The sequence below is a fragment of the Syngnathus floridae genome, chromosome 14 (genome assembly GCF_059516105.1).
Source record: "Syngnathus floridae isolate MCC-2025c chromosome 14, RoL_Sflo_1.0, whole genome shotgun sequence".
Taxonomy (NCBI): domain Eukaryota; kingdom Metazoa; phylum Chordata; class Actinopteri; order Syngnathiformes; family Syngnathidae; genus Syngnathus; species Syngnathus floridae.
This window is the reverse complement of record NC_142426.1, coordinates 5,546,026-5,573,878: the sequence shown is the minus strand read 5'-3', so window position 1 is coordinate 5,573,878 and position 27,853 is coordinate 5,546,026. Positions and strand designations below refer to the sequence as shown.

Genomic DNA, 27,853 nt, shown 5'->3' with positions numbered 1-27,853 from the left:
CCTGGTTGAGCTCCAACATCCAGCGTGAAGGACCTACACGCTCTTTGCTTCTGTTCAGATCGACGTGTACAAGATATACGACGGAACTGAAGCTAGCATTGGCTAGCATTGAGCTAATGCGTGCTATAGAATAGAAGAAAACAGCCAGTGACGGTGTCAATAAATCAAAGCTCATACTGTATGAACGTGAGCGGTTTAAATACATGACTTTCCTTCCCTCTGTTTACACCTTCAAAGGGGGACTAACCAAAGTGCTCCGGGCAAACTTGTAAAAAAATAATTTATACACCCCCACGTGACTGAGCAGGAGGGAGAAGTCGGTGTTAAAACGGCTGCCTGCTTACGGGCGATCCTCCCACCAGTCATCACTCCGGTTGCCGCCGTCCCTCGGCTGGATTAGTTGTCATTTATTGAAGGGGAGGCACGCGGGCAGGATGACGGTGGAACAGGCCGGGCCCGCTAAAGGTTCGGCCACCTCGCCTTCCAACTCTGTCCATGTGGCCTTCTCTGGGCTGTAGCAGATGGTTGAAGACTTATACGCCCCCTAGAGGCAAGAGAGGAGAAAAGGAGTCAGAGTCTTAATCTTAATAAAGACAATTTCAAGTGGAATCTTTGACCCATGTTGAGATTTAGACTCTCAAAACTAGGAACCTGCTCCCAAAAAAATGAGATAATTACTCCTAAAGAACAATTATAATATGTGATGTTTAGCGTACCATGCTCCAGCTGTAGCCACCCACGAGGAAGATGCTATCATCCAGGACAGTGCAGCCCGGCCCACTGCGTCCCTCCAGGATGGGCGTCTGCAGAATATTCCACTGGTCGGCTTTGGGGTCGTAGCACTCCACTAACATGACGTCTAAATGAGAGAAACCTGTGAGTGGGGACAGAGAAATAACTAAATTATAAAGATAGCTTAGAGTGAATCTAATGACAAAAGACAATAAAATCGGTAAGATGCAGTCCGAATTGAAACGGGCGAGTGGAAAATTACACTTGGCATTTTCCCCTCACATTTCTCGAGTTGGTTCCAAATTAATAAGGGTCTCGCTTTACTGGGAAATGTTTTGATCACTTCAAAATCTTGTTTTGATGGAGGAAAAATAATCCCTGGCAGGTGTGTGTGTGTGTGTATGTGTGTGGAAAACGGCACCTGGCAGAGTATTGCAAAAAGGGTCCTGGGCACTGATCTGACCCGCTTCACATATCTGGTGTTGGATAGCCTACAAAATCAATAATGTTCTTGCTTTGACGTGGAGATAAGAAAAAAAGAAAAAAAAAATGAAAGTGGGTGAAGATCTGACCTGGTTCACATTCTGGTGTCAGTTATGGATCTTGCTTTGAGTCTCAGTTGGATTGAATAAGACTTTTGACATATGAGGGGAGTGTTACAAAAAAGTTCATCTGCGCTGTTGTGGGAGTGAACAGAGCCAATTTGATTCACCACCAGTTGAAGCTGCTCCCTTTAAACTCAGCGTTCTTATCCCAACATGTCGAGAAATAATGGCTGAAGAAAAACAACGCTGTAAAGAAGCTGCTACAGAAAGGACGAGAAAATGAAAGGCAAACAGATTGAGGCGAAACAAAGAAGTGACTCACAATGTTTTCACACCATGCAAAACAACAACATTGCTAAAGAAAAGAGAAAGAAAGGAAACAGAAAACAATCAATCGCTTGATTGTTTGCCGACACGGCCTGGCGCTTACCTTTCAAGTGGTTCCCGCCGATGGCGTAGAGGCGATCGTTCATTCCGGCCAGCGTGTGAATGGCGCGCTTGGTGTTCATGTCCTGTTTGCGAGCCCACACGTCTATGAGCGGGTCGTAGCAGTACAGCCACGACACGTACTCGCCGTTGTGGACCCCGCCTGGAAACAAAAAAAAAAAAAAAAAAGACCGGGATTACAAAAGAGCAGGGCGACAAATACTTTGACGGGATACATTTCATTTCACATCCTCCCGACCTGATATGTAGATCTTGCCGTTGTGCACGGCGCCGGCGTGGGCGGCCAGAGGCTGCGGCAGAGACGACACGTAATTCCACTCGTTGGTGTCCAGGTTGTACGACTCCACGCTGGAGAGGTAGCCCGTCTCGTTGCGGCCGCCGATCACGTACAGGTGCTTGTCCAGGCGGCAGGCGAAGAAGCTGGCTCTCCTGTGGAGGAAGCGGCGCCCGTGAGATAGTTTTTAGTTGATTCGTAGTCCCTTAAAGTGTCCTCACCTCTCTTGCATTGGAGGAAGTTGGATCCAACTGTTGAATCTGGGATCATAGCGACTTACGAAATTGGTGCTGTGTTTTCCTACAGAAATGGAGAAATTGTTCACAATCAGTCTTCTTGACAGGATGCTCTCGATTCACGAACGCGAATGTGGTTTTGTCGTTACCGTTGGGGTTCCACTGGTCCTCTCCGCCGAGCAGCAGCAAGAAGTTCTCCACCTCCACAACGCAGTGATGGGCACTGTTGTAAGGCATGACTGTGCGACACACAAGAGAATCAAGGTTACGGGTGACCCCACATTAAAGCCTTTTTTTAATGGAGTGTAATTGCACATCCATCACAGTAGGTGGCAGTGGCGCTCAAATGTTTTCTTCCCTGATCTCGTACTCCAATATCTTTCCAGACAAAGTAGCAAGAGGACTTGCTGACTATCCTCGTTTAAAAAAAAAAAAAAAAAAATCACTTCTGATGGGGTTCACCTGCTTTTGAGCTCCCCTCCCCTGTCCTCCATCTTCTTTTGTTGCAGTGACCCCCATTGAGATGTGGAGAAATGGTCTTGGGTGACAGTCGTAATGAACATGATCGTGTTCACTCAATAAATCTCGGGCGAGGTGGCGGCCGGGTGGGGCGAGGGGGGCTCCGGCAGAGCACAAATCAGTGGAATGTTAAGGCCCACCTGTCTGTCTCCATCAGTCATTTTCACCGCCGCCTTCCCGGCGCCTGATGGATCACAGTTGCCGCAGAATTAGACAGCCTTGAATCTCATTTCTTTCCAATTGGCCCTCTTGCTACAATCTCACTCGCTCGGCCCTGCCTGACGTGCGCCGACGAGGCGGGAGAAAGCGGCGTGTACGCTAAACACGGCTTTATCTCAAAAGGAGGGGATTAGGTTGCCTGCCTCGGGTGCAGCTCAAAGACAAGTGCCATATGACTGCCAAACTCCCTTACATGCTATTTACATTATCGTTCAGTCAGCAGAATGTAGGCCACGCATGGGCGGCTTTTTATTTGACGTCTAGTGACTTGGAATCATCTTGTACCCGTGGAAAGGGGGCGGGGCAAGAAGCTCTGCAGGGAGTACAGTGAGAGGAAACGGGACATTTGCCCTCCCTCTACAGGTGCCTCGGACGCAAGCGGGCCGGCGTGATAAGTGGCAGGCGAGGCGTCATACCTGAGATGGTGGAAAGCATAAAACATGCCGTTGGCTTTTAGCTCTCCCTCGTGTTGGACCTTATTGTAAAATGAAAGTGGATGAAGTTAATCTAGCTTCTCGCTTTGAGATCCTCCTGCAGGGTCCGCTCCGTGCGTGGCTGCCGTCTACACTGAGCTCAGGGGCTCACTAGAGGGAGTCAGAAACCTCTGCATGAAGGCAGGCCACACTTGATTGACTCCACAGCTAATGCACCAGCTCTGTCTCTTTTGTGTCTTTTTTTTTTTTTCTTCTCTCCCCCCCAAACACCATCATTCCCGCACTAGGGTGGAGTGCCTTTTATCTTTAATGATGCAAAGTATGTGATTACGGCCCTTTGTTCACGCTCCCGTCGGTACGCTAGATGGCAAGCTTCACACTGGGATCAACGGCGAGTGACACACAACAAGAGAATCAAGAATCTTCCCAAATTATCTTGATGAATGTCTTAATCAAAGGCTGTCCCTCTCAGGTTTCGCCTCATTGGAAAGTTATGATTGAATGTTAATAATCTCCCTGGCTTTCACATCCATTGTGTGCGTGGGCCACATCAGAGGCTCGCTGATGTGTTCAGGGGATGATTGTGCAGTTTTGTCCTTCCGCGAGGCCACGGACCATTTGAGTGTTAACTTTTTTTAGTTGTGACTGATGGAAATCCCCACTGACCTTTTTGCTAGTTGCCGCTTGGACCCATGAGGGTTGAGGGTAATGAGCAAAGGACAGTGTAGACTGAGTTGTGCATGTTGAGTGCATACTGATGAATATGGACAAATGTGACCCAAAGGAAAAAAAAAAAACAGTAATGTGATAACCATGAAATAAAAAAAAAAAGTGGTGTAAATCTTCCAATAGGGCCCATAAAAAATACTAAGACAGAGAAATGAGCAATAACAAATAAAAGCTCAATAGGAGCAAATCGAAAAATATTCCTATTATCTGAAGTTTGACCTTTGCATTATGAGAGCAAATGGAGGGGTGAGTCTGGAAAAGGTCGAGGATGGTGGAGAGGGAGGCTTGATTTCGACTCATGAAATACAAGCTCTTGCAACGTCATTAATGCTGGAAATACAAACAAGTTCTGTAAATTAAAAAAAATATTGTTCAGCCTCTGATTGAACAGAATAATACGACTTGGAGGAGTTGCAATGTAAATCGACTTCATTGGACAGCAAACAAGATCAACAGCGCCTCTGCTGGTTGCAGAAAATAAGGCGCTCGTCTTCAACTCGTTTACTTCGAGACATGAACAGTACCGCACGATCGACAGAAATCCATTTTGACTATTTCAAGTCTAGGCTAAAGAAGTTGCTATAAAAACATACTTTATTTCAAAATAGTTTTACCGTTTTACAGATTGTATTTTAAAAAAAAAAAAAACGGTTAGAGACCTGCACTCTAAGCATTCTTTTTTTTTTCTACTTAGAAAACGAAGGCCATAGACTACTCTTTAAACTGTGTTTGGGTAAATAATTAGAGCAATTCAGCCACTATTGATCAGCGCTAGCGAGTAATCAGGATGAATTTGAAAGCCATTCGGCAAAGATATCACTCAAAGCCCGCGTTCAATCTCTGCCACTGCAGATCATTAGATTCAAGAGAATCTCATCATGCATCTCGGCAGCATATTTCAGCAAAAACAAGGCGAACCAGGCGTGACGCTCCGCAGTGGCGTGAAGTCACGCTCTGATTAGAAACTTATATTAAAAAGTGATAGTGATATATTATTACCTGAAGGATTTAGGGAACTCCTTCACTCAAATTAACCCGCGTTAAAGTCATCCAAAGGAACGACCGTAAAAATCCCCCAACAGGAGAAAGCTGTAGAAAAAAAAACCTCAAATAAAATCTTTTGCTTTAAACTCACTTGTGAGGATCTTCCATGTTTTTTTTTCATCGTCATAGTACTGGACCAAATTGCTGGGGAGGCGATCGGGTCCAGGGGGCAAACCACCCACCAGTAACAGCATTCTCTTATTGGAACGGATTCTGTAATGACAACAGCAAGCACGTGGAGTAAATATATTTTTTTTTTCAAAAAAGGCATTGTTACCATAGAAAACATTTATTACAATTAACCAAAAAGGGCCGTGTTATGGAATGAATGGTTATTACACTCTGAAAATGTATCCTTCTAATTAGCTGTGAAGTGAGGATGGTCCTGCAGGGTGCCGCGCCGGAGGCGAAAAGGCAATTGAACCACTTGCCTATACAATGTCTCCATCTCATTGGCCATCATGATTCATGTGACGTGGAGCGGCCGTTTTGCGAGAGTTTGCGTGTGATGTATAACCCGGCGGCGCGACACTTTACATTTAAGAGAATTGTCTGGCTCCTAATGGGCTCCAACGCAAATCTAGCAATTAGTCACAATCTGCAGTCATTTATATTACACACACACACCTTATTTCCTTTTTTCATATTGTCCTTATTTTTATGCATGGCTACATCACTAGCATCTCTCGTGCTCGGTCTGTGCTACTGGCCCACTTGGAATGGGTTTTAGGGGTTATTCGTATGCAAATGAGCCCCTGGACATAGATAATGGTGATTAATTGAGAGGAGAGACACAGTGGCACGTGAAACTAATTATGACAATTTCCGATTCCGTGGTCATTTAGGTCCATGTGTGGAAATAGATATGTTATGCAGATTTCTGCTCCCAAAACACGTAAAAGAGTAGAATGCTTATGCTGATGATTAGAACATCACTGCCAGTGAATAGATTTCCAGCTCCTCAAAAGATTGTAACAATCAATGTTTGAAGAAAAAATAATGACATATATTCTCAGTGAAATGTCTTTTTTGGCAATAAATGAAATATATACCCTCTTTTGGGTGTGCAGCATCCTATCTGATCCCTGATTGAAAAAAATCAGGTAAGCTTCACTACAACACAGTGGTGGGTAACATGTGGCTCGTGGCCCATATGTGACCCTTAGTGGATACATTCCGGTCCGCCACGCGTCTTTAAAAACAACCGTTTATTGCACGACATGCTCAGAATATATCAAATATTTCAAGTATGTCCTTTGGAGGACTATAAAAACTGAATTGGCCCTTGATGCCATAACATAAGCTAACATGGTAAATAGTCAACCGAGATTTCACGCACGCTTGTGACGACAGCCGGTCTGACCACAACTTGGTTGATATTTAGATGACAAAAGTGGTCATCTTACCTGCTGGCTGTGGTCTGCTTGCAGTGCTGCCGAAAGGGCATCAGGTGGTAGTTCATGGCGTCCAGCAGCAGCTTCTGGCACACGGGGTCATTCCTCATGAAGTCCACCGACTGCACCCTCTCCACCAGCTCCGGGGCCGGGATGAGAGCGAAGCGCAGCCTCTTCATGAGGTCCGGCGCGTAGTGCATGCGGGTCTCTCGGTCGTGCTCCAGCCACAGCACCGACATCTGGAAGAGCGCCAGCTCCGACTCCACCGGCGGCGGCAGAGCGTCCAGCATGGCGCACATCTCCTCGAAGTTAAGCAGCAGCACGTCCTCCACCAGGTACTTGTTGGCCAGCTTCTTGGTCTCATCCAGTCCGTGGAGGGCGGCTATCTTGCAGATCTGCTTGTAGTTCTGCACCGAGATCTGGTCGTTGAGAAACTGCACGCTGAGCTTGGTGATCTGGGGGATGTTGAGTATCTTGCTGACCGACAGCACCTCTTCCACCGTGTCCAGGGAAAGAGTGACGTTGGCTGTGTACAGGTACTCCAGCACGAGTCTCAGTCCAACAGAGGAGCAACCCTGCAGGACCAGGTTATTGATGGGCCGGGCACCGGGGGTCACCAGCTTGTCGTCGGGCGAGGACGACGGGGTGCCGCTGCTGCCCTGGTCCCCCTTGCCGCCCTCGTTGTTGCTGATGGCATTGTGGGAGGAGAAGAGCGACCTGAAATACTGGGAGCAGGACGCCAGCACCGCTTTGTGGCAGTGGAAGTGCTGCCCTTGGGCGGTGAGAGTCACATCACAGAAGAGCTGCTTCCTCCACAGCAGGTTGAGCCCGTGCAGCAGCGTGTCACTGTGCGCCGGGTCAAAGGTGGACGTTCTGTCACCCGATCTGGACATGGCTTCCTGATTGTGGACGCCACCTGGGCAACACATAAACCATGCAAGCCATTTACCTCAAAGCAGCACAACGCATGTTAGGCTCAGTCTAGCAAAGAGAGGGAAAAACATAAGTTACTGATCCAGGACGTCGGAAAATTTACATCCCACGTGGATAAGTCTTCAACTTCTTGTTCACGCAGCAAAAAAACAAAAAAATGTTGACTTCCCATCGTGCAACAAGAACACTACGCAGACTGGAGGCGCAACCGCACGGGAGACCCAAAAGAACGACCGAGATGCTGCGGAGCTTTATCCCGCGACGAGGCTCCGTACGGCGGATACGCAGCGGCGAGATCCTACGCAGCATGGATGTCCGTCCTCTCGTCCTGCCCTGCTACAGCCGTGCTCCCCCGCAACCAAGACGCCGCACGACGCGCGCATTTCTAACCCCCAAAACACTCCATCTTTTCGTCCACCAGAACAAAAAAACGTCTAAAAGTTCCATCGCGATGTGCGCGTCTTTTGTTTGCGTCCGCGCCGTAACAAAACGCCATTTCTGCGTGCGTAAACTTACGCGCGCCTGTGACAACTAAATGATGAGAGCAGCCACAACTTACCTGACACACACTCACCACGCACACACTCCGGAAAAAAAAAAAGAAAGTAATCTTCGGCGGGGGGTCCTCCGAAAGCTCACTCAAAAGTCTCTTCTTTTGTTCTTCTTTTCAGAAAGAAAAGCGAGTCCAAGCCCTGAAAAGTCCCAATATGGCGTTATTTGTTGATCATTTGTTTCCTCGGAATTAACCAGAAGTGTGCGAGTGTGTGAGAAGGGAGCCGTGCTTTCTGCTAGAGGAGAAGAAGAAGAAGAAGAAGAAATATACGTGTGACAAATTATGCTACCAAGAAACAACACATCATTATCCTTGGGCCTGGGGCTCAGTGAGTCGTAACGAGAGTAATAGGAAATCCACGGTTGGGGAGAGAAACGGTCGTGCATGGCCGGTGGAGAGAGACCATGCAGGGGTATGGATGCTGGAGAGACTCGCAAAATTATGGCTCAAGGCTATTGTAAAAACTGTCGAGCGTAAATGACTGCGATTTCAAACATCTATGGAAGAAAGAAAAGAGGGGAAAAGGGGGGAGAAAAAGGCGAGTCTCGTTTTTTTTTTCCACCCCTCGCTGTTATGGAGAGAAACCGTCAAGTTTTAGTGCGCATTGCTAATTAGTCAATTTCTCTCTGCCTTCACAGCCCGGCGACTTTGCTGCTGAGCTGAAACTGCTAATTTCTGGGACCAGCCTTTTTTTGGCTGTGAACTGGATGGATGAATGGCTTGTCTCGCACAAATGACAAAAAGCCCCTGCCTTAATCTCCATCGGCAAAATAACCCCTCATCCCCCCCCCCCCCCCCCTTGCAGCTAGTCCTTCAAAAAGCAAGGTGCTCCAGACAACTTGTGCATACGCATCATAAATTCCATGTCCACTCTATGTTCATAATGCCCCTCTGTTTTTATGCACGCAAGGGCAGGATCGTAAAAGCGACAACAGATGTAGGTCCTACTGTACTTTCATTCACTTTTAAATACAGACTTGGATACACGATCAGAGATGGATACTGCATATAATCATCAAGTGGATCGAAAAATTAATCTGTGATTGAATTGTAAATCCAATCGGATCGAATTGGGCCCTCGTCAATCGAATCAAATCTGGACTCTGAATCGATACACAGCCAATGTTCACTAAAGTCTTCGAAGTAATACCAACAAAGTGGATTCGAACCTGAGTCCATTCCTGGTGCCTCCACCATGCATGTCTTGGGGTCCGTCTCACAGTGGTCACCTGGTCCATTGGGTATATCATCTCACTTTTCAACCTCTGAGTACTAGCAACCCTGATTCATATCAAAATGGAATTGGTTGGAAAAACCTCAAGCAACACCAAAACCAGGCTCCGATATAACAACAAAAAAAACAATATTCACATAAGAGCCTGGGTAGGTTAGTTATGATTCCAGAACTCATTGGAATTATCCCCTCAAAACTGTGACTGACTTGAAGTTTGTCGACGTTACGGCAACGGATGGTTAATGACGCTATTAAAAAAAAAATGGTTGAGAATGACTTATTAGGACATAATGAACTGTCAATTAAATAAAGAGCTCAATTAGAGCCCAAAAAACTTCCATGTGGGACTCCCATGGGAGCGGCGGTGACAGATCCCTCAAAAGTTATATGGAATGACAGATCAGGATGAATGTTCACGTACGATGAAACAGAACATTGTGCTATGGATACGCGCTAACTAGCATGTTTTTCAACCGACGTTTGAGTGACATTAAAAAAAAAACTACAGATTGAAAATGTCATTTTAAACATGCCTAGTTGGTGTTTACTACAGTTTAAGACGTAGTTGCGAGGACGCGTGGTAGCGCTACAGTAGTTGGCCGTGTTGCACTTGGGAGTCACATACTGTTATCTTTACAAGCGCTCAGTTAGCACTAAATTACCCGAGTCTCCAGCGAGCCATTCCAACACAATAAAATGACCATTTCCAAACTCTTTCAGCTCTTTGTAGCGGCTCGGTCTCCCGAGGCCGCTGGTCTTCAGATTGCTGGGCGTTTATGGTTGCAATGTGCAAGCAGGAAGAGGAGGAGGTGGTGGTGGTGGTGATGCTGGTAAAGGGGGGAGGAGGAGGGAATAGGAGGGAGGAAAAAGGGGGGGGTCATCAGATAAGAGAAGAATTTCAAGACTAATTAAACCCGTTGAGACAAAGAATCACACTACAGTGATTTACAACTCTCTGTGCCAGTTAACCCGACTCATATTTAGGTGTCATATTACACAGATCAGATCAGGTCCACCTCCATGATGCCTATTCGAGAAACCCAGTAGAAATGTCACAGATAGACATTTTAGTTTTTAATAGCTACAATAAACAAGTGCATTGGATATGAAGAGGCGATTTCTACTCTGTTTTGTTCCATCAACATAAAAGGTGAACGTTTACTCCCGTCAATGCGCTGAAACAAAAAAAAAGGCAAATTCCAAAGTTGTGACTAGGAAAGTCTTTCATCCATAATTCCGTTTGCTAGCTTCCGCAGAACGAAAATGCGGGGGGGGTGGGTTATGCTAAGACAGAAAGTATTATTTTCCTAAATGGAAGGTGTCAGATGGTCACGCAAATGTGATCGGCTGTTCAAGATCACCGCTTCCCATCTGCAATTTGTGACGTGTGAAAGATTCAGCCCAAATGTGCTCAGCCGGCGTAAATCCTCAGCACTTTCTCTTATCGTGGAAAAGCAAGATAACCAGCTGTTTACAGATCACAGAACATATCATATTAATATCATGGAGAGGGCGATATCATCTTGTTTGTAAAAAAAAAAAAATATATATATATATATATTTTTTTTGTTAACTATCTGTGGTATGGGATTGCAGTCTATGAATTCATATGCGTAACGTGAGTCAATTACATTGTGAAGTACGCTAGCACAATTCCACGTGATCCAAAACAAAAACTGTGGCAAGAGTTCTGCTAGAGGTTTTCATTTAACAAGATTGTAATATTTTGCTTATAGCCAAGGTAGTGGAAATGATACTCAAAATTAAAAAAGAAATAAAAGCTGTCACTTAGATAATGTAATCACAATATATGAAGAAAGCAAGCAAAACATTTACGAATATATTCATGCAAATGACCTCAATCTAACTTAATTAAAATGAAATACGATTAATATTATTTATTAGCCGGTTCAAATCAATTGAATAACAGTGTGGCACTTTAAAGACATTTGAATGGCAGATTTCTAACCAAAATTTTTTTTTTTTTAAGTATAAGCAAAGTCACAATTTAAAGAAATCACAAGTAAAACCTAGCTTGATATTTTGGCTTTTGCATTTAAATGAGAGGTCAGCACTTTTGTTCATTTGTCACACTATCTGATCGAAAATTCGATCGAAAAGTCGAGGTCAGAGTATTTTAGAGGATCAGGAGTTTTTGAATGGGCAGCAGCTGCTTCACCAAAACTCTTCGGACTTCTCCATGAATTGGACAAACGAGGAGAAAGTGAAGGAGTCGGAGGTTATAAGTTCTTGTGTTCAATTTGGGCCAGGGAAGAGAGCTGATTAACAAACTTATATGTGTATTTATTGCAGCAACAATTAAGTGCGTGCTTGAGTTATTTTTTTCCGGTTAGGGATGTCTCAACCTAAACCGTCCTAGAGGGGCCAGTAAGATAAACCAGACAGGACTAGCAACGTTTGCATATATGTGCCATTCGGGGAGCCCTGCTGTTCTCTAACCCCCACACATGGCGGAGCCGCCGCAGACACGCCTCAGGGAGTCAGCAGGCAGCCGGGAGAAACAGGCGGTGTGCCCCCCACCCCCCACCCCACATGTATGTTTGGTTCTTAAATGGGAAAAAAACAAAACTAGTTTGTGTGGTTCAACTGAAGAGTCCGGACAATATGAGGATGTGGGTTGGGGGGGGGCTTTAAGGTGGAAATATAGGAGGAGGGGGTGCTGCTTGTGCTGTACAGTCCCCCAGCGTGATGCATCTACCTTCAGGGTGGCAGCAGGCGTGGAGTGGGGTGCGACGGAGCGAGCACACGGGCTCAGTGGCGCGGTCACCTGGGGACGCTGGAGCTGTTGTAGCAGGACTGATAGTTCTTCCTTGGGAGGACTGCAAGATGAGCACCATTGTATTAGTCCTTCTCATTGAAAGTTCTCAAGCATCATACTCACAGACGTTTCTAATAATTGGTCCCTTTCATGGAACTAAAGAAATGAGTTTATATCACGGGCTGAACTGGCCTTCTGAATTTCAATGCAGTGCTATTTCATTTTTATTTTCCTACATTTTAACCTGAAAGACTGGCCCACAATTAAGACAGTCCGTTAATCCATTTACAAGTTAGACAGCCAACGGAACCAATCACCATCGGCGATCACATCACAATTGAACGTTTGATTCTTAGGGAGTCTTTTGGTGGACTGGTGCTATGACTCAAAATCATCTTTTAATATTACTAAGGGGACATGGTAAAGCTCCACACTTGAGATGGTTAAAAGAGTAACAGTGTTGCTGTTTTGGTTAGCAACAGGGCATAGTAACTCCATGTTTGAACAAAAGAAATGGATGGATTTAAGCAAAACACATAAAGATTATTTGCAATAATATTCGGTGATAAACACAATGTTCACTTCAGTAGATTCCTTTGGCAAGGTTGAAACCAGCAAATTATTCCAAAGCTTTTCATTTCATACATTTGTGCGGCAACTTTTAGAGTCCTATCTTTTGGAAAAGTCGGCGTCTAACATGGTCAGCTTTCGCAATTATTCAGTCCACTGACAAGTGAAACAAATGGGAACCAACCCAGTGCATCCTGCATTATCTTCACTCCTTGGATTCGCTGACAATAATTAACACAAGTTTTCTGTTTCTGGGCACCACATACGTTTTCCACTTTTTTCTTCCTGACGTACAAATTAAGCCTTGAATTGGAGTCACGGAAGGTCACGTGACATCAGCTCGCCATAAGCACAAGAGCGGACCCCCTCACGCTATTATTATGTGGAGCACATCAACATTACGTCTAATATATGTAGTTAAGTGCAAATACACACTGGCTGGACACTTCATTAGATACTCACAGAATCGAATACAAGGGCTGTCAGGGAGGTATTCTTTTAACTATGTGTTTATTATTACGTTGCATCACGGAGAGAGCGGCTTGTAATATTTTGAGCATCTCATAAGGGATTCAAAATATGGTATGGTATTTATAGTCAACTATTTTTGTTGTTGTCATGCGCAAAGGGACCAAGACGTCCCTTGCCGCCACTCCTATTTCGGCCGACGAGTGTATTACAGGTTTTTTAATTATAGGGGAGCACATTCCCCCAGCATCCATTAAAGGAATGCCATGCTAATTTTAAAACCTCACAGCAGGCACTGGCGTCGATGGCAAGAAAAGTGGATGAGTTTCTCTTTAACAGCTGTAATTTGTGTTTTCCAATCACCATGCTGATTTCTGCTCATTATGCTCCGGTTTCACACCGGTAAGTGAGCAAAGTTTGGATTGATTGACTCTAATTAACTAAGAAATGTTCCGAGCCACGGATTTATTATCATGCTAGCTAGCCACAAATGTCAGAGACTTTCACAAATTATTATGCCGCTAAGAGAAATATCTGGGAAAATCAGACGAGTGTGAAAGCAGAAGGAACACGTATTGTTATCGCCAAGAATTAGTTTGGCATGTTTTCTGCACGTTTAAAGAATCGCTTGAGAGAATCCGTAACTTTAAAGCATTGACAGATTTTTTTTACTTGGCTAAACTTTACGGAAACACAATGGCTATATTATCGAGATTAGTTTTGTTTATGCGATGATTATAATGGATAGTGTGACATTTTTGGGCTAATCTGCAAATTCAAATTTTGCAAACTTTCTTCAGTGGCATAAAAAAAAAAATGTTTTTGTACATATCCTACTAAACTCAACAAAGTCTGCCGCACAAGATCAAATGTGTGCCTCCAAAACTTCTCCCTCATTGATATTTCAGACACAGTGGCACATCTCTTCTCCACTCACATTCTTTCCCAGGTCTCCGTCGCCTCGGTGGCTCAACTGTGCTCTCTAGCTCAGGAACAAAAGGCGGCCTGGTCAGAGAGGACACCTCCATTTCCCTGTTTTCAAAAAGACCTCAAAGCAGAGAGTTTTCGTTAGCCGGAGAGCCACGCTCCGATTCACATGGCTCGTCGCTGATGACTAAAAGCGATCGCTGGGGTGGATCGGCGCGAGACGGGCCCGTCGTCTGCATGGTGGCGCCACGCTGAAATGCTGCCTGTAAATCAGATTTGCAGAAGGGATGCCACTATAGAAACCCAGAAAAAGAAATACTTTGATATATCACAGAATACATGGTGAGACTTCGCCATCCTTGTCACAACAAAGCGCAAATACAGTCTGACATCACCCGAGTGTCCAAAACGGTGTTTTTGCGGTGTTTTGGTGTGTGTGACGGACAGTTTTAACTTCAAATCATTCAGGAGAGGTACAAAGACTGGAAACACATGTTGAGGCCAAGAACCATTAACACTTGTGTGTTTGAATAATACTCTAGTTACAATTTCATATCTAAGTACGTGTGGCTAAAAGCAAAGCGTGGGGAGTCTTTGTCGCCAAAATAAAGTGCAGTCAGTCAGTGACAACAGTGTCAAATATCGACACTGTCCTTCATTTCTCATCCGCAAAGTGTCGCTTAGTGAGTGGCGGGCCATGTCTCAGTTTATCGGTAGGTGCTGCGGTTTTGGTTAGCAATAAAGTTCCGATGGGCTTATCAAGGGAATTGTCTACATGTGAGCAATCTAGCGATGCTTTTTTGCCAGATGGGATGAGATGTGTAAATTTAGAATGGCATTTCGATAGGATATCGAGTAAAATAATGACTCACTATTTAAGGAATTGTGGTAAAAATCCGTTTTTGCTCAGTGATAGCTGATATTTTGAGTTTTGGAGGTCACTGTTAGGGATTCTATGCTGGACACGTTAGCGTAGATTTTGGTGTGACAATTTCATTTTTTTTGATATTGAAATGTTTTAAGCTCTAGGACAGCTCTGTGGATGGGCGTGAGGTTGTTGTGTCCACACTGCCCTCTTCTGTTGCCACGAGTAGAGCGGTTGTGCGTGCACGACCACATCCGCAGCACAAAATCAACAACGGTATCTCTATTAGGCTGCCGCAGACAGACACAATGGGAGCCACGTGCATTGGCGGCACATTTTCAACAAATACCACAAAGAATTTGTATTCATGAATCATTTTCATTATTTATCATTCCTATTTTGATGGATGTAAATATTTAATGGGTCGGATTGCGTTTTGGTACGTGTTATTTATTCAGGAACTTTTAAAATGGAGCATACACCGTCTGCATGATGCCGTTGACAAAAAAAAAAATATTGATTCTTGAAAGCAATCAGTTAATATTTAAATTTGAAATGTTTCCCCGGGCTTTTATATTTTCTTCCCATAGTGCGGAAGGAAGCAACATCTTTTTTGCGCACACTATTTACCCCTGAATTGCTCGGGGCGAGTGTCTCCATAATTTTCACTCCTTTCTCAGGTCCTTCCCACAAAGGACTTAACTAATGATCCGTGGACAAAATGAAGCATTCAAATTTATTCATTAATCATTCATCTCCAGCTCATTGAAAATGCTAAACTTCCACAAAATTAAGATTGAATATTGAAAAGTGATTGAGGGAGACAGCTCTCCTAGTGACGGAGAGCCCGAACGCAATTTGTGGATCGCACATGCGCGCATCCTCACGTGGTGGTCAAGGTGCGCTAAGTGCTAGTTAAGGTCATCGGCTATCACTAGTTGTAATTAGATCTCGGAATCTGGAGAAGCGTAGAATTTCTGTCAACACGGCCTGTAATTATTCTCTTTTCCAATTAATGGTGACATAGATTAATTATCTGATGAGGCAAAGCCAATTGCAATCATTCACCCAGCTAAAATTAGATCAGTCCTGACAGCAGCATGAAAGTCACCTGTTTCATTGTTATGGATCTGCAGCGAGCGAAAGGGGAGGGGGCGAGGGAGGGGGGGGGGATAGTGAAGCGTGTGAGTAAGTTGTCTGGTCCAGGTGGATGTCCCAAGCTGAAGACATCTACTTGTCCAGCTTGGAATTGTTTGGTCAAGTCGCTAGTGGAGATGGACGCTTGGAACGGCAGAGTTCAATTTCCTGTGACAGCGCACACGATATACACAAATACACAAAAGCAATCATGAAAATGAACGAGAGTCCATTTTGGAAGAAAGTCACAGCTCACTTCTTTCTTAAACAAGAGACTCTTGGTCAACCAAGTGCGGGTTCAGTGCTCAGCTCTTCTGTTCTCAGCATGCAGTTTTTCTATTAAACTGCCTGGCACTGTCAACCGGCTTGGGAATGTGAGCCGGCGCAGCCATGCAGAAATTCTCTGACTAACAATTATATCAGAAACAGGATCTTGGATTACTGTCCCCAGGGACCGGGCCGGTGGGCGTCTGCTCCAATCATTACCGGCCATTCAACGAGGCAGCGCGCTGCTCTCCACTCTTAGCCATTGTCAATTACGCCATCCCTGGTGTAAAGCCCAAGCAACACAAAGCTGAACTGCCAGTTCCGGCTGCAATGTAGCAGGCTGACAGCCCGCTCCAACCCCGCCCCCCTCCCACTTCACTCCTCACAACCACCGGCAGCACATCCCCAGTCCCTGAGGTTTGCCGGCATCCTTCCCTCCGAGGCGCTTTCCAGCAAAAACCGCAACGGCGCTCGCCGTAGCCTGACCTTCCGACGGGGTCAAGTGGACATGATGAATCCGTAAGAGGATTGGGTCTGGCTCTAACAGCGATTACCTCTATCGATTTGTTAACTTACAAACTGGCAAATGACTCATTCATGTCGCGCTCAATTAAAAGCTATTAGCATCTCTGTCTAATTCTTAATATTCTGACAGTCTTTCAATTTTTGCCTCCTTTTTTTTTTGGGGGGGAAGGCTTGGCCACTTCACACAAGGAGCTAAAGTGAGTGCTGCCTGCTCTGATGGGCCCTGCGCTGAGCTGTGACGGGTGACGGTGCGGTGCGCTTGAATACACCGGCTCTTTTGTCCTTCACACTCTGCAGCCCGCTGATAGCTCCTCCCCACCCCGCCTCGAGCTGCGTGATGTGCCGGGGGTGGGGAGTGTGTGTGTGCACTTGTGTGTGTGTGTTTGCATTGAGAGGCTCGGCCAATGAGACATGGCTACCCTCTGTAATGTCCGAGCTGGACCCATCAAAAAGCATGTCAGCAGTCTGAGGAGTGTGTGTGTGTGTGTGTGTGTGTGGGAAACCACTTGATAGTATTTTCACTAGGTAGTCCCTTGGAAAAAAGCGCTAATCAAATTATTGTGTCAGCAAATATCTGACGCATCAGCTTATGTTTGATGAATACCAAGGACAGCGTAGCAATTAAATCAGGTTCAGGTAAAAGCGTTTTTTTTTTTTTTTTTTAGCTCTACCTGGCTCTGCTGTAACGCCGGACAAAATGATTCATCACTGTCCCTCCGTCCGCTGTGACCTCAGCTCACATCACGGCGCAGATGAGACGCTGATTACTCCTAATTGAGGATCCTTACGTCTCAACCTTGCGGAATCTGTGGCCGCTGGTCCGCATGAGAGACAAAGAGTTGTTCAATGGCACCCCCAAAATAAAAAAAATCCCATTTTGTCAGCTAATGTCCGACACACGAGGTCACTAGCATAGGCACTCTTGCCGATGCATCGTCTATCCTATCGGGCGCTAGTCTGAGAATCGAATGGACAGAGTGCAATGACGCAAGGCAAGCGTTCTGACAAATGTGAAGAATTTGGATCTTGAATATAGCAGCACAGATCCAGGAAAAAATAATAATAATAATAAATATGCTCTTATCAGCCCCCACTGAACTAAACAGAAAAATTTGATGAATAATACATTTAGTCGTTTACGCGCCATTTGCATATCATTTCTCTGATGAAAAAAAGTTTCATCTTCAGGTTACGTGGTGAAGAATTTTTTTGTATTCAGGAAGCAGCAGTCAGTGAAATTTAACAAAGCTACTATGTACTGAACGGTTCTGGAGGATATGATCCAGTGGAAAAACCTTGTCTGGGCTCAAAGTTGAGTAGATGGTGCCACTTCTGCACTTTACTTGCATACATTATCCACGCAAATAGCATACCTGGGCTGTTTTTATTTTCTGGTCGGCTTCCCGACAAAGAGCCTGGCAGCGGTCCAGTTGAGCCTCGCCGCCGAGGCTGCGTTGTCTGAAGTATTTCACCAAAGCTTTGTGCATCCTCTTCTGCAACAAAGAGAGCTAGGGGGGAGAGAAGGCAGAGAAAAGGAATTGGTAAGGCAGGGAGAGGAAATTAATGGCAGTGTTCAAGAAGAATGATGGAGGGGAATAGAGAAAGCAGTCAATAGCCCATTCTGCAGTACACGGGCCTGACAGGAATTTCACAGTCTCTTGGTTTCTCTGCCCACTCGTGTGCACTCATCAGAATCCAGTCACATCTGGCTGCCAGGATGGGGGGTTAATTTTCTCTAAATGCTTCAGCAGTTTTGTTCTAGCTGAGGCAAACTCTGTGACTGCAAAGCTGATGAGTAAAATATTTCTACTTCACCCAGTTTAACTTTATACCAATCCCCTCAAGACATATTTTACATGTACATGCGGCGCCATGAACCCCCCCCCCCCCCCTACACACACACCCACCTCCCGGCGAAGGCAGAAATTATTTCTAGCCTCTCGGAAAGGCACGCTTCTGGCTTTATTATTCGAACGCAGTTTTCACGCAAAAAGAGTTTTTTCCATTGTGATTGATGACATGGCAACCTCGCCACCTTTACTCTTTCGACAAAGCTTATAACTGCCGGGCCTCGTTGAAGAACGACAATATAGTGAAAATTCACTTTTGGATTCAATATTAAAGTTGGTGAAATGGGAGTAAGCTTCTGAAATTCTCATTTAACTTTTTTTCGCCATAGAGTTGGACGTGAGTGACCTCTTGACTGTGATGCCAAATTCTTGTCTGATTTAAAAAAAAAAAAAAGAAAAAGATTTGCTGCTATCCTGTGGTGACAATAAGCCATTACAAACCCTTCTGGGTGGGCGTCAATTACTGATTGACTTTTCACTGTTTACAGAAGGTTTCTTTTTCCAGCCCCCGCGAAACACAAATAACATCTTTCTATTTGGATGTGCACATCATCTTGTCGAGCCTTCTTGGTTACTTGTCGGTGTTGGTCCGATGTTAATTTGTTGTATTGTGACAGCGTGATGCTTCATTTACAGCGGTTCACCTTGACGGCGCTCAGTGTTGTTGGGATGCTGTTTTATTTTCACTGCATCCTTCTGCTGAATAGCAAACAGATTAATGTGGCGCCGATTTTCTGATCCCAATGACGGGCAAAGGCTGTTAGACAACAAAGTGCCTCAAGTCAAGAACAAATCAATTAAAAGTGACCGCAAACTGCAGTCTGTTCTTATAATGTTAATAAGATAGGAGGAAACAGTATGCAAGTATATTCGTTTCAACAGGATGGGTCTGAATCTTTATGTTGACATAAGCTGGTTATAAATAAAAACTAAATTTAGGAATACAGCAAAGAGGCTTGTGTTGTAAGAGTGTCACGTAGAGACAAACAAAAAACGGCGAAGGGCTGAAGCCGGAGTAAAAGGAAATCAGGCTTTGATCATGAGCGTGGAAAATCCTGTCCACAGGATTTCATTTTTGCATGCATTTTGCACTTGATAACATTCATGCAGTTAGATGAGGAATTGCTCAAGTAAAGGTATTAGTCAGTTTTTTGGAACCAATAATATGCATTTGCTCATTGCAAAGGAGAGAGCACATCCTCTTCCTGACATTCAAGCTGTCAAGTGCATTTCCATTTGGGTTCAATTGTGTCACAAACTATCAAGATTCAACACGCCACCTACTAATGTGATGTGTCCCCGAAACAAAGAAAACATACCCGTGCGTAAAAGCAGAAGGATTTCCGCATGTGGTTTTTGTCACTCAACACATCTTGCTTGGCTTCCATGAGGAGCTTCTGGAGGCCTTCGAACTTGCTGGCCAGCCGTTCGTTTTCCCTCAGCGCAACTTGAAGAGCATCCTGGATGAATTCAAATTAAAGGCAAGAAGTTTAAGTCTTATCACACTTATTTCTGATGGGGAAAAGAAATGATGTCAAACCAAAGTGAGAATAATGATGGATTTAAATAAAAGGCAAGAAGTTTAAATATTATCACACTCAAATTTCAATTACCGTATTTGCCGGTGTATTGGTCGACCTTTTTCGATCCAAAATCGACCGAAAAAAATCGACCTCGACTTATACACCGAGTCATAAAATTTAACTTCGTATTCATCGCTTCAAATGTGATGGTAACCAAGGCCGTTTCTCATGCATCTCATTGTGCGTTGCACTTAGAAAATTTGAACCGGGCGGCGTGCGCGAGTGCGCGGCCCGCTGGAAGTCGAATGAGGCGCCGCGAGCACCTCCGCGGTGCTTATATTTTCGGGGGCTATTTTCGGCCACTTGGCTCATGCGCACGGCCTCCCGGATGTGCCGGACGGGTGCGCGAGCTCGCCGGCCGCTGGAAGTCGAATGAGACGCCGCGAGCACCTCCGCGGTGCTTATAAACAGCCGATCCGCTCGGCGGGGGCTATTTTCGGCCACTTGGCTCGTGCGCACGGCCTCCCGGATGTGCCGGGCGGGTGCGCGAGCTCGCCGGCCGCTGGAAGTCGAATGAGACGCCGCGAGCACCTCCGCGGTGCTTATAAACAGCCGATCCGCTCGGCGGGGGCTATTTTCGGCCACTTGGCTCGTGCGCACGGCCTCCCGGATGTGCCGGGCGGGTGCGCGAGCTCGCCGGCCGCTGGAAGTCGAATGAGGCGCCGCGAGCACCTCCGCGGTGCTTATAAACAGCCGATCCGCTCGGCGGGGGCTATTTTCGGCCACTTGGCTCGTGCGCACGGCCTCCCGGATGTGCCGGGCGGGTGCGCGAGCTCGCCGGCCGCTGGAAGTCGAATGAGCCGCCGCGACCACCTCCGCGGTGCTTATAAACAGCCGATCCGCTCGGCGGGGGCTATTTTCGGCCACTTGGCTCGTGCGCACGGCCTCCCGGATGTGCCGGGCGGGTGCGCGAGCTCGCCGGCCGCTGGAAGTCCAATGAGGCGCCGCGATCTCCTCCGCGGTGCTTATAAAGTGCCGATCCGCTCGGCTTGGAGCTATTTCCGGCCTCCCGTTGGTGCCAGGCGGCGTGCGCGAGCTCGCCGGCCGCGATCTCCTCCGCGGTGCTTATAAACAGCCGTATGCGCACGGCCTCCCGGAATTTGAACACATTTCGTCAATAAATTTCGCATATTGAATTTTGAAGTTTAATATAATGCAACAATTGAGCTCGACTTATACAAAGGATATATCATAAAATCGTAAATTTCCGTCGAATTTTAGGGGGTCGACTTATACACCGAGTCGACCTGTACACCGGCAAATACGGTATTTCCGATGGGGTAAAGAAATTACGTCAAACCAAAGTGAAAATAGCAGCACACCAGGAAAAAAAAAAAGACTAACTGGTTTTTTTTTGTTTTTTTTTTAATAAGAAATACACTGGCTGAGTTCACTTGATGCGAGTTGAATAATTGCTGAGGCAGCACAATGTGCAGCACTGATGCAAATGTGTGCAAATAAGTGATGCACATTAGACAAGTAGACCATACAAATACATCGTGAGATTTTTGCCATACCGGCTTTGTTGACATTACAGTAATACTGTACTTCTAATTAAAGAAAAAAGAAACAGCAATGCGGGAAAGCTCTCAAGTGTGGCGTCTGTCTACATGTCTCCCCGTTTCATGTTGCTGCTAAATATTTAAAATCTACCTGAAGACATAATGGAGTGTGTCCTCCTATAGTAAAAAGCAAGCAGCTCAACAGTGATGAGTTGAACCCAGCAGAAAGGGGGCCTGTAAACATGACAAATGCCTGCCATTGATTTTGGCTTTAATTACTCCGTGCAGCTCTGACAAAGCCCATCTGACGCTGTTGTTGAAAAGTAAAAGGGAACAAATTACACTTGGTTGCGCATACGAAACTGATAGCGTCTGCACTTTGCATTGTTTACTTTTGCTAATACCGAAATATGCGCATTAAGGAGTGAGCAAAAAAATGGAACCTTCAAAGTGGAACACGATCGTGACGCAGATTGCGCTTGTTACAATAAAAAGCTTTCCCGTAAGAAATCATGTTAACTTATTAAGAAGGTGGCAGGGGGGCATCGTAAAAACTTTACTAGCACTACAGGCGATGTTTTTAGTAACGTTTCCATATTCTTAACTGTCACGCAAGCATAAAGTAGAAGTTAAAGACTGTGTAATTAAACTAAATACTGTACAACTAAACTTAACAGCACTCAGACATTGTGCTCTTCATTAGCTACTAAGCTAATTTCAGCTGTAGTTTTGAAGTGATTGTACGGATAAGTTTTCCAGAAAATTTGAGTTGAATGTAAAATTGTTCAACTTTTTGGATTGTGTTTTTATGTACAATGTGTACTGTATGGTGAAGAAAATCACTCAACTTAAAATGGAAAGGCTGGTTATTTCCATGTGACTCGAGGCTAAAATGCTAATGTAGCTATCACACGTGCTTTATTTTACCCTTTGTGATTAAAGTAAGCAATTTACTGCGAGCGGGGCGACTCTCATCTTTGTATTTGCCGGGGACTATTGTTGTGGCATCAAATTTTGTCAAGTGCGAAGACGAAAGCCTTTTCTTTGCTCGGCTAACTCTTATCTGGCTAATGGGAGTTGTGTCTGTGCGACTTGTAATTCTTAAATTGTCTCACCCCAACAACTTCCTTAAAGTTGCGGCACTTGGATGCGTGCCGGCTTAAGCTCCATTGCCTTTTCTTGTTTTGAACTAATGCATTCTTGATCACCGTTTAATGAAACTATATACCACATGGCGATTTCACATTAGATAAGCCATGTGAAACCCCCATCAGCAAAGAAGGGCTCTGGATGGGGCTTGATAATCCTGCAGATGAAAACCGTACAATGAACAGGGCTCCCTCTCGCAATTGCCGGCGTCTTTTAAATCCCAAATCCAAATTATATGTTTATCCCGAAGCAGTGTCGGCCCGCAGGTAACAAGCGGCGCGAGGCTCGAGGCATCTCCTTGCGACACGCATCATCAAATACATCCAGACAAAAGACTATAACAACTGTGAGTTGTCATTTGTGGGAAAAGCACTTAAACAAGATTGACCATGGCTTGTAGCTTTAATTGCCCGCAGCTCTTTTGTCTGCATCCTGAGGGGGAAACATTGTAACGAGCAATGTGCTAATCCACAAACAAACTGTGTTTTTATTTTTTTTTTGGATGCTGTTTTTGTGGATTTTTTCTTGTTTTGACCCCGTACGTCATATGCTCAATTGTCGGCCTGATATGGCGTCACCTTGTTCTTTTGCTTTCTTCTCGCTGCCTCTGTGTGAATCGCTGCCCACGATGACAGCGGCTGAGTCCCTTTTGAATTCATCCATGTAGAAAGAAGCCCTGGATGAGGAAAAATATAACATGAAATGTTAAGTGAGCTCCTGAATGAAAACTATACAATCGACAGAGTTGTCATTACATAGTTTCTTACTGAAGTGTTGCCACGGCTTCAGATATCCGTCCGACGTTGTCTTCCATTGTATCCGAAGCATCTTTCAATTGTTCCCACTTCTTTGTAAACTCACCGATCCTGCCAATTATGTTGTCATATTGTCAGAGACTGGAGCTCCTGTGCACGAGAAGAATAGCTGTCACTCACATTAGCGTCAACAAATGCTACAAAATTAGCCCATTCCAGCAATTGTGAGATGGATCTTTCTTTACCTCGCCAGCTGTCAGTTGGCCACGTTTCAGTTCCTTCTCTCTGGATCTGTTCTGCTTCTTGCGTCAACTTCTTGACATTCTATAATCACAAGAATAGTGTGGGTCAGTGAATAATTAATTCCAATGACAGTTTGTGGTTGATGTATTTGATGCAGCACCTCAACTTGCTCTTCCGGAGCTTTTGTTGCCGTGGACGCCTCCTCAAATTCAGCCTGAAGTTTTATGGTCGATGAGATTTGAGCTTGTTTGATATTGTTGCAACTTCTCGTTGATATTAACACACTGAAACTGATGGAATAAATATGAGCATTTAAATGAAGGACAAATTTCTCTCTGCCACCACCATAAGTCCTTCCAACACCTGACCCGTCAGCTTATTTTACACCGTTTCCATCCCTCCCTGCAAGGAAGAAAGAAAAGAATCCACAAGAGAGTGTCGAATTTCCCTCGACACTCCCGCACGAAATGTACGACAGGTTACGGGGCAACGCTTCCACTGACCCTGACCCGCTGTTCTTCCGTGAAGGTGAGCTGCCGCCGCCGCTTCAGCTCTGCCCGAGCGACACGGTGCTGGGCCGCAATTCGGGTCACTTGCTGGCGAGCTATTTCCCGTTGCTCGTCAATGGCGGCAACCTTCTGGAGCATCTGCTTCTTTTCCTCGCACATTTGCCTCACCGCCGTCTTGCTAGATGCATGGCGAACCCCCCCAAAATGTTAATTGAGGGTCTATCTAACCTCCAAATTCAGTGGAGTATTATCAAAGGCTAAATTTTTGTGTGTGATGACGTACCTTTTTGATATTTGAATGTTCAAGTCTTTACAGCTTTTACATTTGAGGCAAATGCTGGGTGAGGGTGGCAGAAGTTTCCTCCGCTGGTGCGGCCGCCTTCTCGGCATCCACGATTTCCGTGCAGAGGCTTTTCTCAAGCGTTTCCAAGTGGTTTAACTCTTCTCTGAGGTGACAAATTGTTTTGAAGGTAAGTGAATTAAAAACACGGTCGAGAGGAGGATGTGAAAGCCAAAGTAGTACTGCATATGAAAAACAACAAGCAATCACAACAAAGCAACTTTTTCTTTTTTTTTTACTTTGAGTTGTTTTAATTTCCTTAAGGGGGGGGGATGATATGGAAAACTGAGTTTGTAATTGGTTGTATACAAATAGTTAGGTCTCCAAAATGACTGGCCACCCATCAAGTGTGAAATTAAACAACCAACTACTATAAATCTTTTGTTATCTTTCTATTTTTGAAAACATGCAGGTGACGTGTGAATTGTTTTGAATTTTGCTAACTTCTGATTTTACAATTAGCCAGTGATGGTCTGTAAATGTGTAATTGTGAATAGCTGGGATGTGTGATACTAAAATCTGTCATCAGTAATGGCGCTAATATAGAACAGAAAATTTCACCAAGACAAAAAAATTAAGGGCGTAAAGTGTGCTATAATTATTCAAATTTGAGCTGACCTTTTTTATTGTTTGTTTGTTTTACTTTGGAGGTGTTGGACTGTAATTGTTCCACTCTATTCTCATAAATTTACCTTGATGAAAAACGTAACAGCGCTCCGTTTTCCCCCACTGAGAAACATTTTCAACTTATCGAGGCGTCTTGTTCTTCTTTTCTCTTTGGGCCTCGGTTGACGATCGGCCTCCAGACGCTCGATAATGTAGTATGTGGCCTGTCCAAGGACGTCGTTTATTTTCTTCATCAGCGGTGATAATGGGCAGCTTTCTGCGAGAATGACAAACACTCACGCTCTATTGTTTGTTTGCAGGATATAACCATCTTACAATATTGAGCTGAAAAAGCAACGGTTTGAATCTTAGTGAAAGTTGTCCACCATCCTGCGGAGCTCCTGGATGGGGTGAACAGTTTTGCTGACACTTGGGCAGGGACTGTTGAGCAGTGCACAAGAGCAACGTCGTCCGGAGGAGACGGTCGAGAGGCCTGCTTCATGAGAACATTGAACTCTGGGAATCAGACTTCGAACCAGAACGTTTGTGTATCACAAACAAACACTTGTCACTATTTAATGAAACAAAGCCCCTTGAAATATACGAGGAGGTAGAACCATCACGGCATGAACATCAGGAAGCAGCAGATGCAGTTGGAACAAACACTTGCTCTATTTGATTAATTTGACTCTGCAAAGTAATTACAAAAAATTATTTGGCTGTGAAACGTCTTGCGTGACTCCGTACTCTCACTTGGGAAGTGTGGTCGTATAGACTGACATGTTTTGTTTTTGAAAGTGTCAGGGAGAGAGCAGAAAACTAAAGACCGAGCCGAGGTGGGGAAAGGGCGCCATCTGGAGGCAAACAATACAAAAAAGTGAGCAAATTGTAACAAAATCATGTTTGAATATCATCAGCTCTAGTCACGAAGCAAAATCAATACCAAAAATATATGTTTGAGATTGATTATTTAGTCATTAACTGCCAACAATTGATAAATTAAATTTCATATAATTGTACACTACGCAATATTAACCATTCATACCGAAATAATATATTTATGTACTCTATCAGCTGCATAATGATAATAGTGTTAAATTATTAAAAAATGTAACAAATTTAAAAATAGATAAATTGATATAAGTGTTTCGTTAGTTAGAGCACTACCAATTAGTCACAAGAGAGGGTCAAAATATTAGAAACACTTCTCAGTGTGATGCTGCTTCCCTTGGCTGTGTCATGCTGTGGTGTTAATGTTAATAAAGGCAAACACTCGCACAAAGTTCCACATACTTGTTGATAATGTAGGAACTACAAAATCGTGTCAAGATGTAAAACAAGGGTGGCAAACTTGCACGCGTATTGGGCCACATCGTAGTTGTGGTTTTCCATGAAGTACAGTCACCAACAAGAAGTACTGGGCAGGCTAATGAGTTAGCAGAAAGATGCTAATTCACCATCGTGCTAACACGCGAAAACGAACTTCTAATGGAATGTAAACGAAGATTTGGGGCAATACTACATCGTCCTAAGGGTTAGACACAGGTTTCCTTAATTTAGAAGTTTCATTTCGAATTTTAAATGTTTTATTCATTTTGGGGGGGGGGGGGGGGGGGGAATCCGCGATGTAGTGAAGCCGCGATAAACGAAACGCGAAGTAGCGAGGGGTCACTGTATACAAAACACATGTAATCACATAACGGGTTTATATTTTGCGCAGTATGATTACAAAATGGCTGGTGCAGTTAAATCTTACCCTGTTGTCTAAAAGCATAATTCGGTCCTTCTCTTCTTGGAGGGAACGTGGGGGGCCTCTATAACGTCACGGGCACCTATAGCCTCGCTAAAAGTCACCACTCGTGAAGACAGTATTTTGTAGGTACAACACAAAATAAGTTTAGAAAGAGAAAAAAGAACACAAATATGTTAACTGAACGCCCACAAAAACAAAAACCCGCCGGAGCTAACGCTAGCATAAATTGATACCTTCACCTGTCTCCGGATATTGCCAAGTGACTTACCGATCTCGCTCAACGCTTAATTAACTGAGCTAATAACAAATTAATGAGCTCCGCGGGGGTCGTTGTCATGGCGGAAAGTGAAAGTGAATATCGACTTACTTTTAAGTGAATCGTTGACCTACGCTAGGCCCCGATACGAGTTCGCGATACGGATTTGGCACCACGCCGGGTTGGCCAAGTTGTCTTTTTTCCAAAGTTTCACTTGAATCAACCAAAGCGCTGTCAATCTTTCTGCGGTGGTTGCTAGGCAACAAGGAGCCGAGCGCCAGGGTCCTGAGGCGTTCAAGAACGTCGCAGACAGTCGGAAACACCCAACTAACAAATTGAACAATTTGTTTAACTAATACATTTCGCTTTCTTTATTGTTCGACATTTAGTATTTCCTGTAAACATGAATTATTATGTATGATTCTGAAATTGCTAAGCAACATTGCGTATTTTAAATACATGTATCAAAACAAGTT

The 27,853-nt window shown here is 44.7% G+C and overlaps 1 protein-coding gene across 9 annotated transcripts; it reads right to left on the bottom strand.

Annotated features, from left to right (window-relative positions):
* Nucleotides 1-395: 395 nt before the first annotated feature.
* On the bottom strand, nt 396-27,606 carry klhl14 (kelch-like family member 14). 9 transcript variants are annotated; one of them, XM_088395631.1, is made up of 20 exons: nt 25,455-27,606; nt 24,706-24,868; nt 24,417-24,600; nt 24,074-24,315; nt 23,916-23,994; nt 23,683-23,839; nt 23,494-23,591; nt 20,001-20,141; nt 17,503-18,339; nt 14,048-14,300; nt 12,013-12,133; nt 8,066-8,198; nt 6,586-7,489; nt 5,271-5,392; nt 2,384-2,473; nt 2,220-2,298; nt 1,963-2,153; nt 1,708-1,866; nt 717-874; nt 396-544 (listed from the first exon to the last, which is right to left on the bottom strand). In XM_088395631.1, exons 13-20 carry the CDS (start codon nt 7,464-7,466, stop codon nt 404-406), a joined length of 1,821 nt encoding a protein of 606 aa, XP_088251757.1. In that variant the 5' UTR covers nt 7,467-7,489; nt 8,066-8,198; nt 12,013-12,133; nt 14,048-14,300; nt 17,503-18,339; nt 20,001-20,141; nt 23,494-23,591; nt 23,683-23,839; nt 23,916-23,994; nt 24,074-24,315; nt 24,417-24,600; nt 24,706-24,868; nt 25,455-27,606; the 3' UTR covers nt 396-403. The 9 variants fall into 9 exon arrangements, with proteins under 9 accessions (XP_088251757.1, XP_088251756.1, XP_088251759.1 ...); XM_088395630.1 differs by having other exon boundaries at nt 14,048-14,158; nt 23,683-23,820; XM_088395633.1 differs by having other exon boundaries at nt 14,048-14,142; nt 23,683-23,820.
* Between the last annotated feature and the right edge of the window lie 247 nt (nt 27,607-27,853).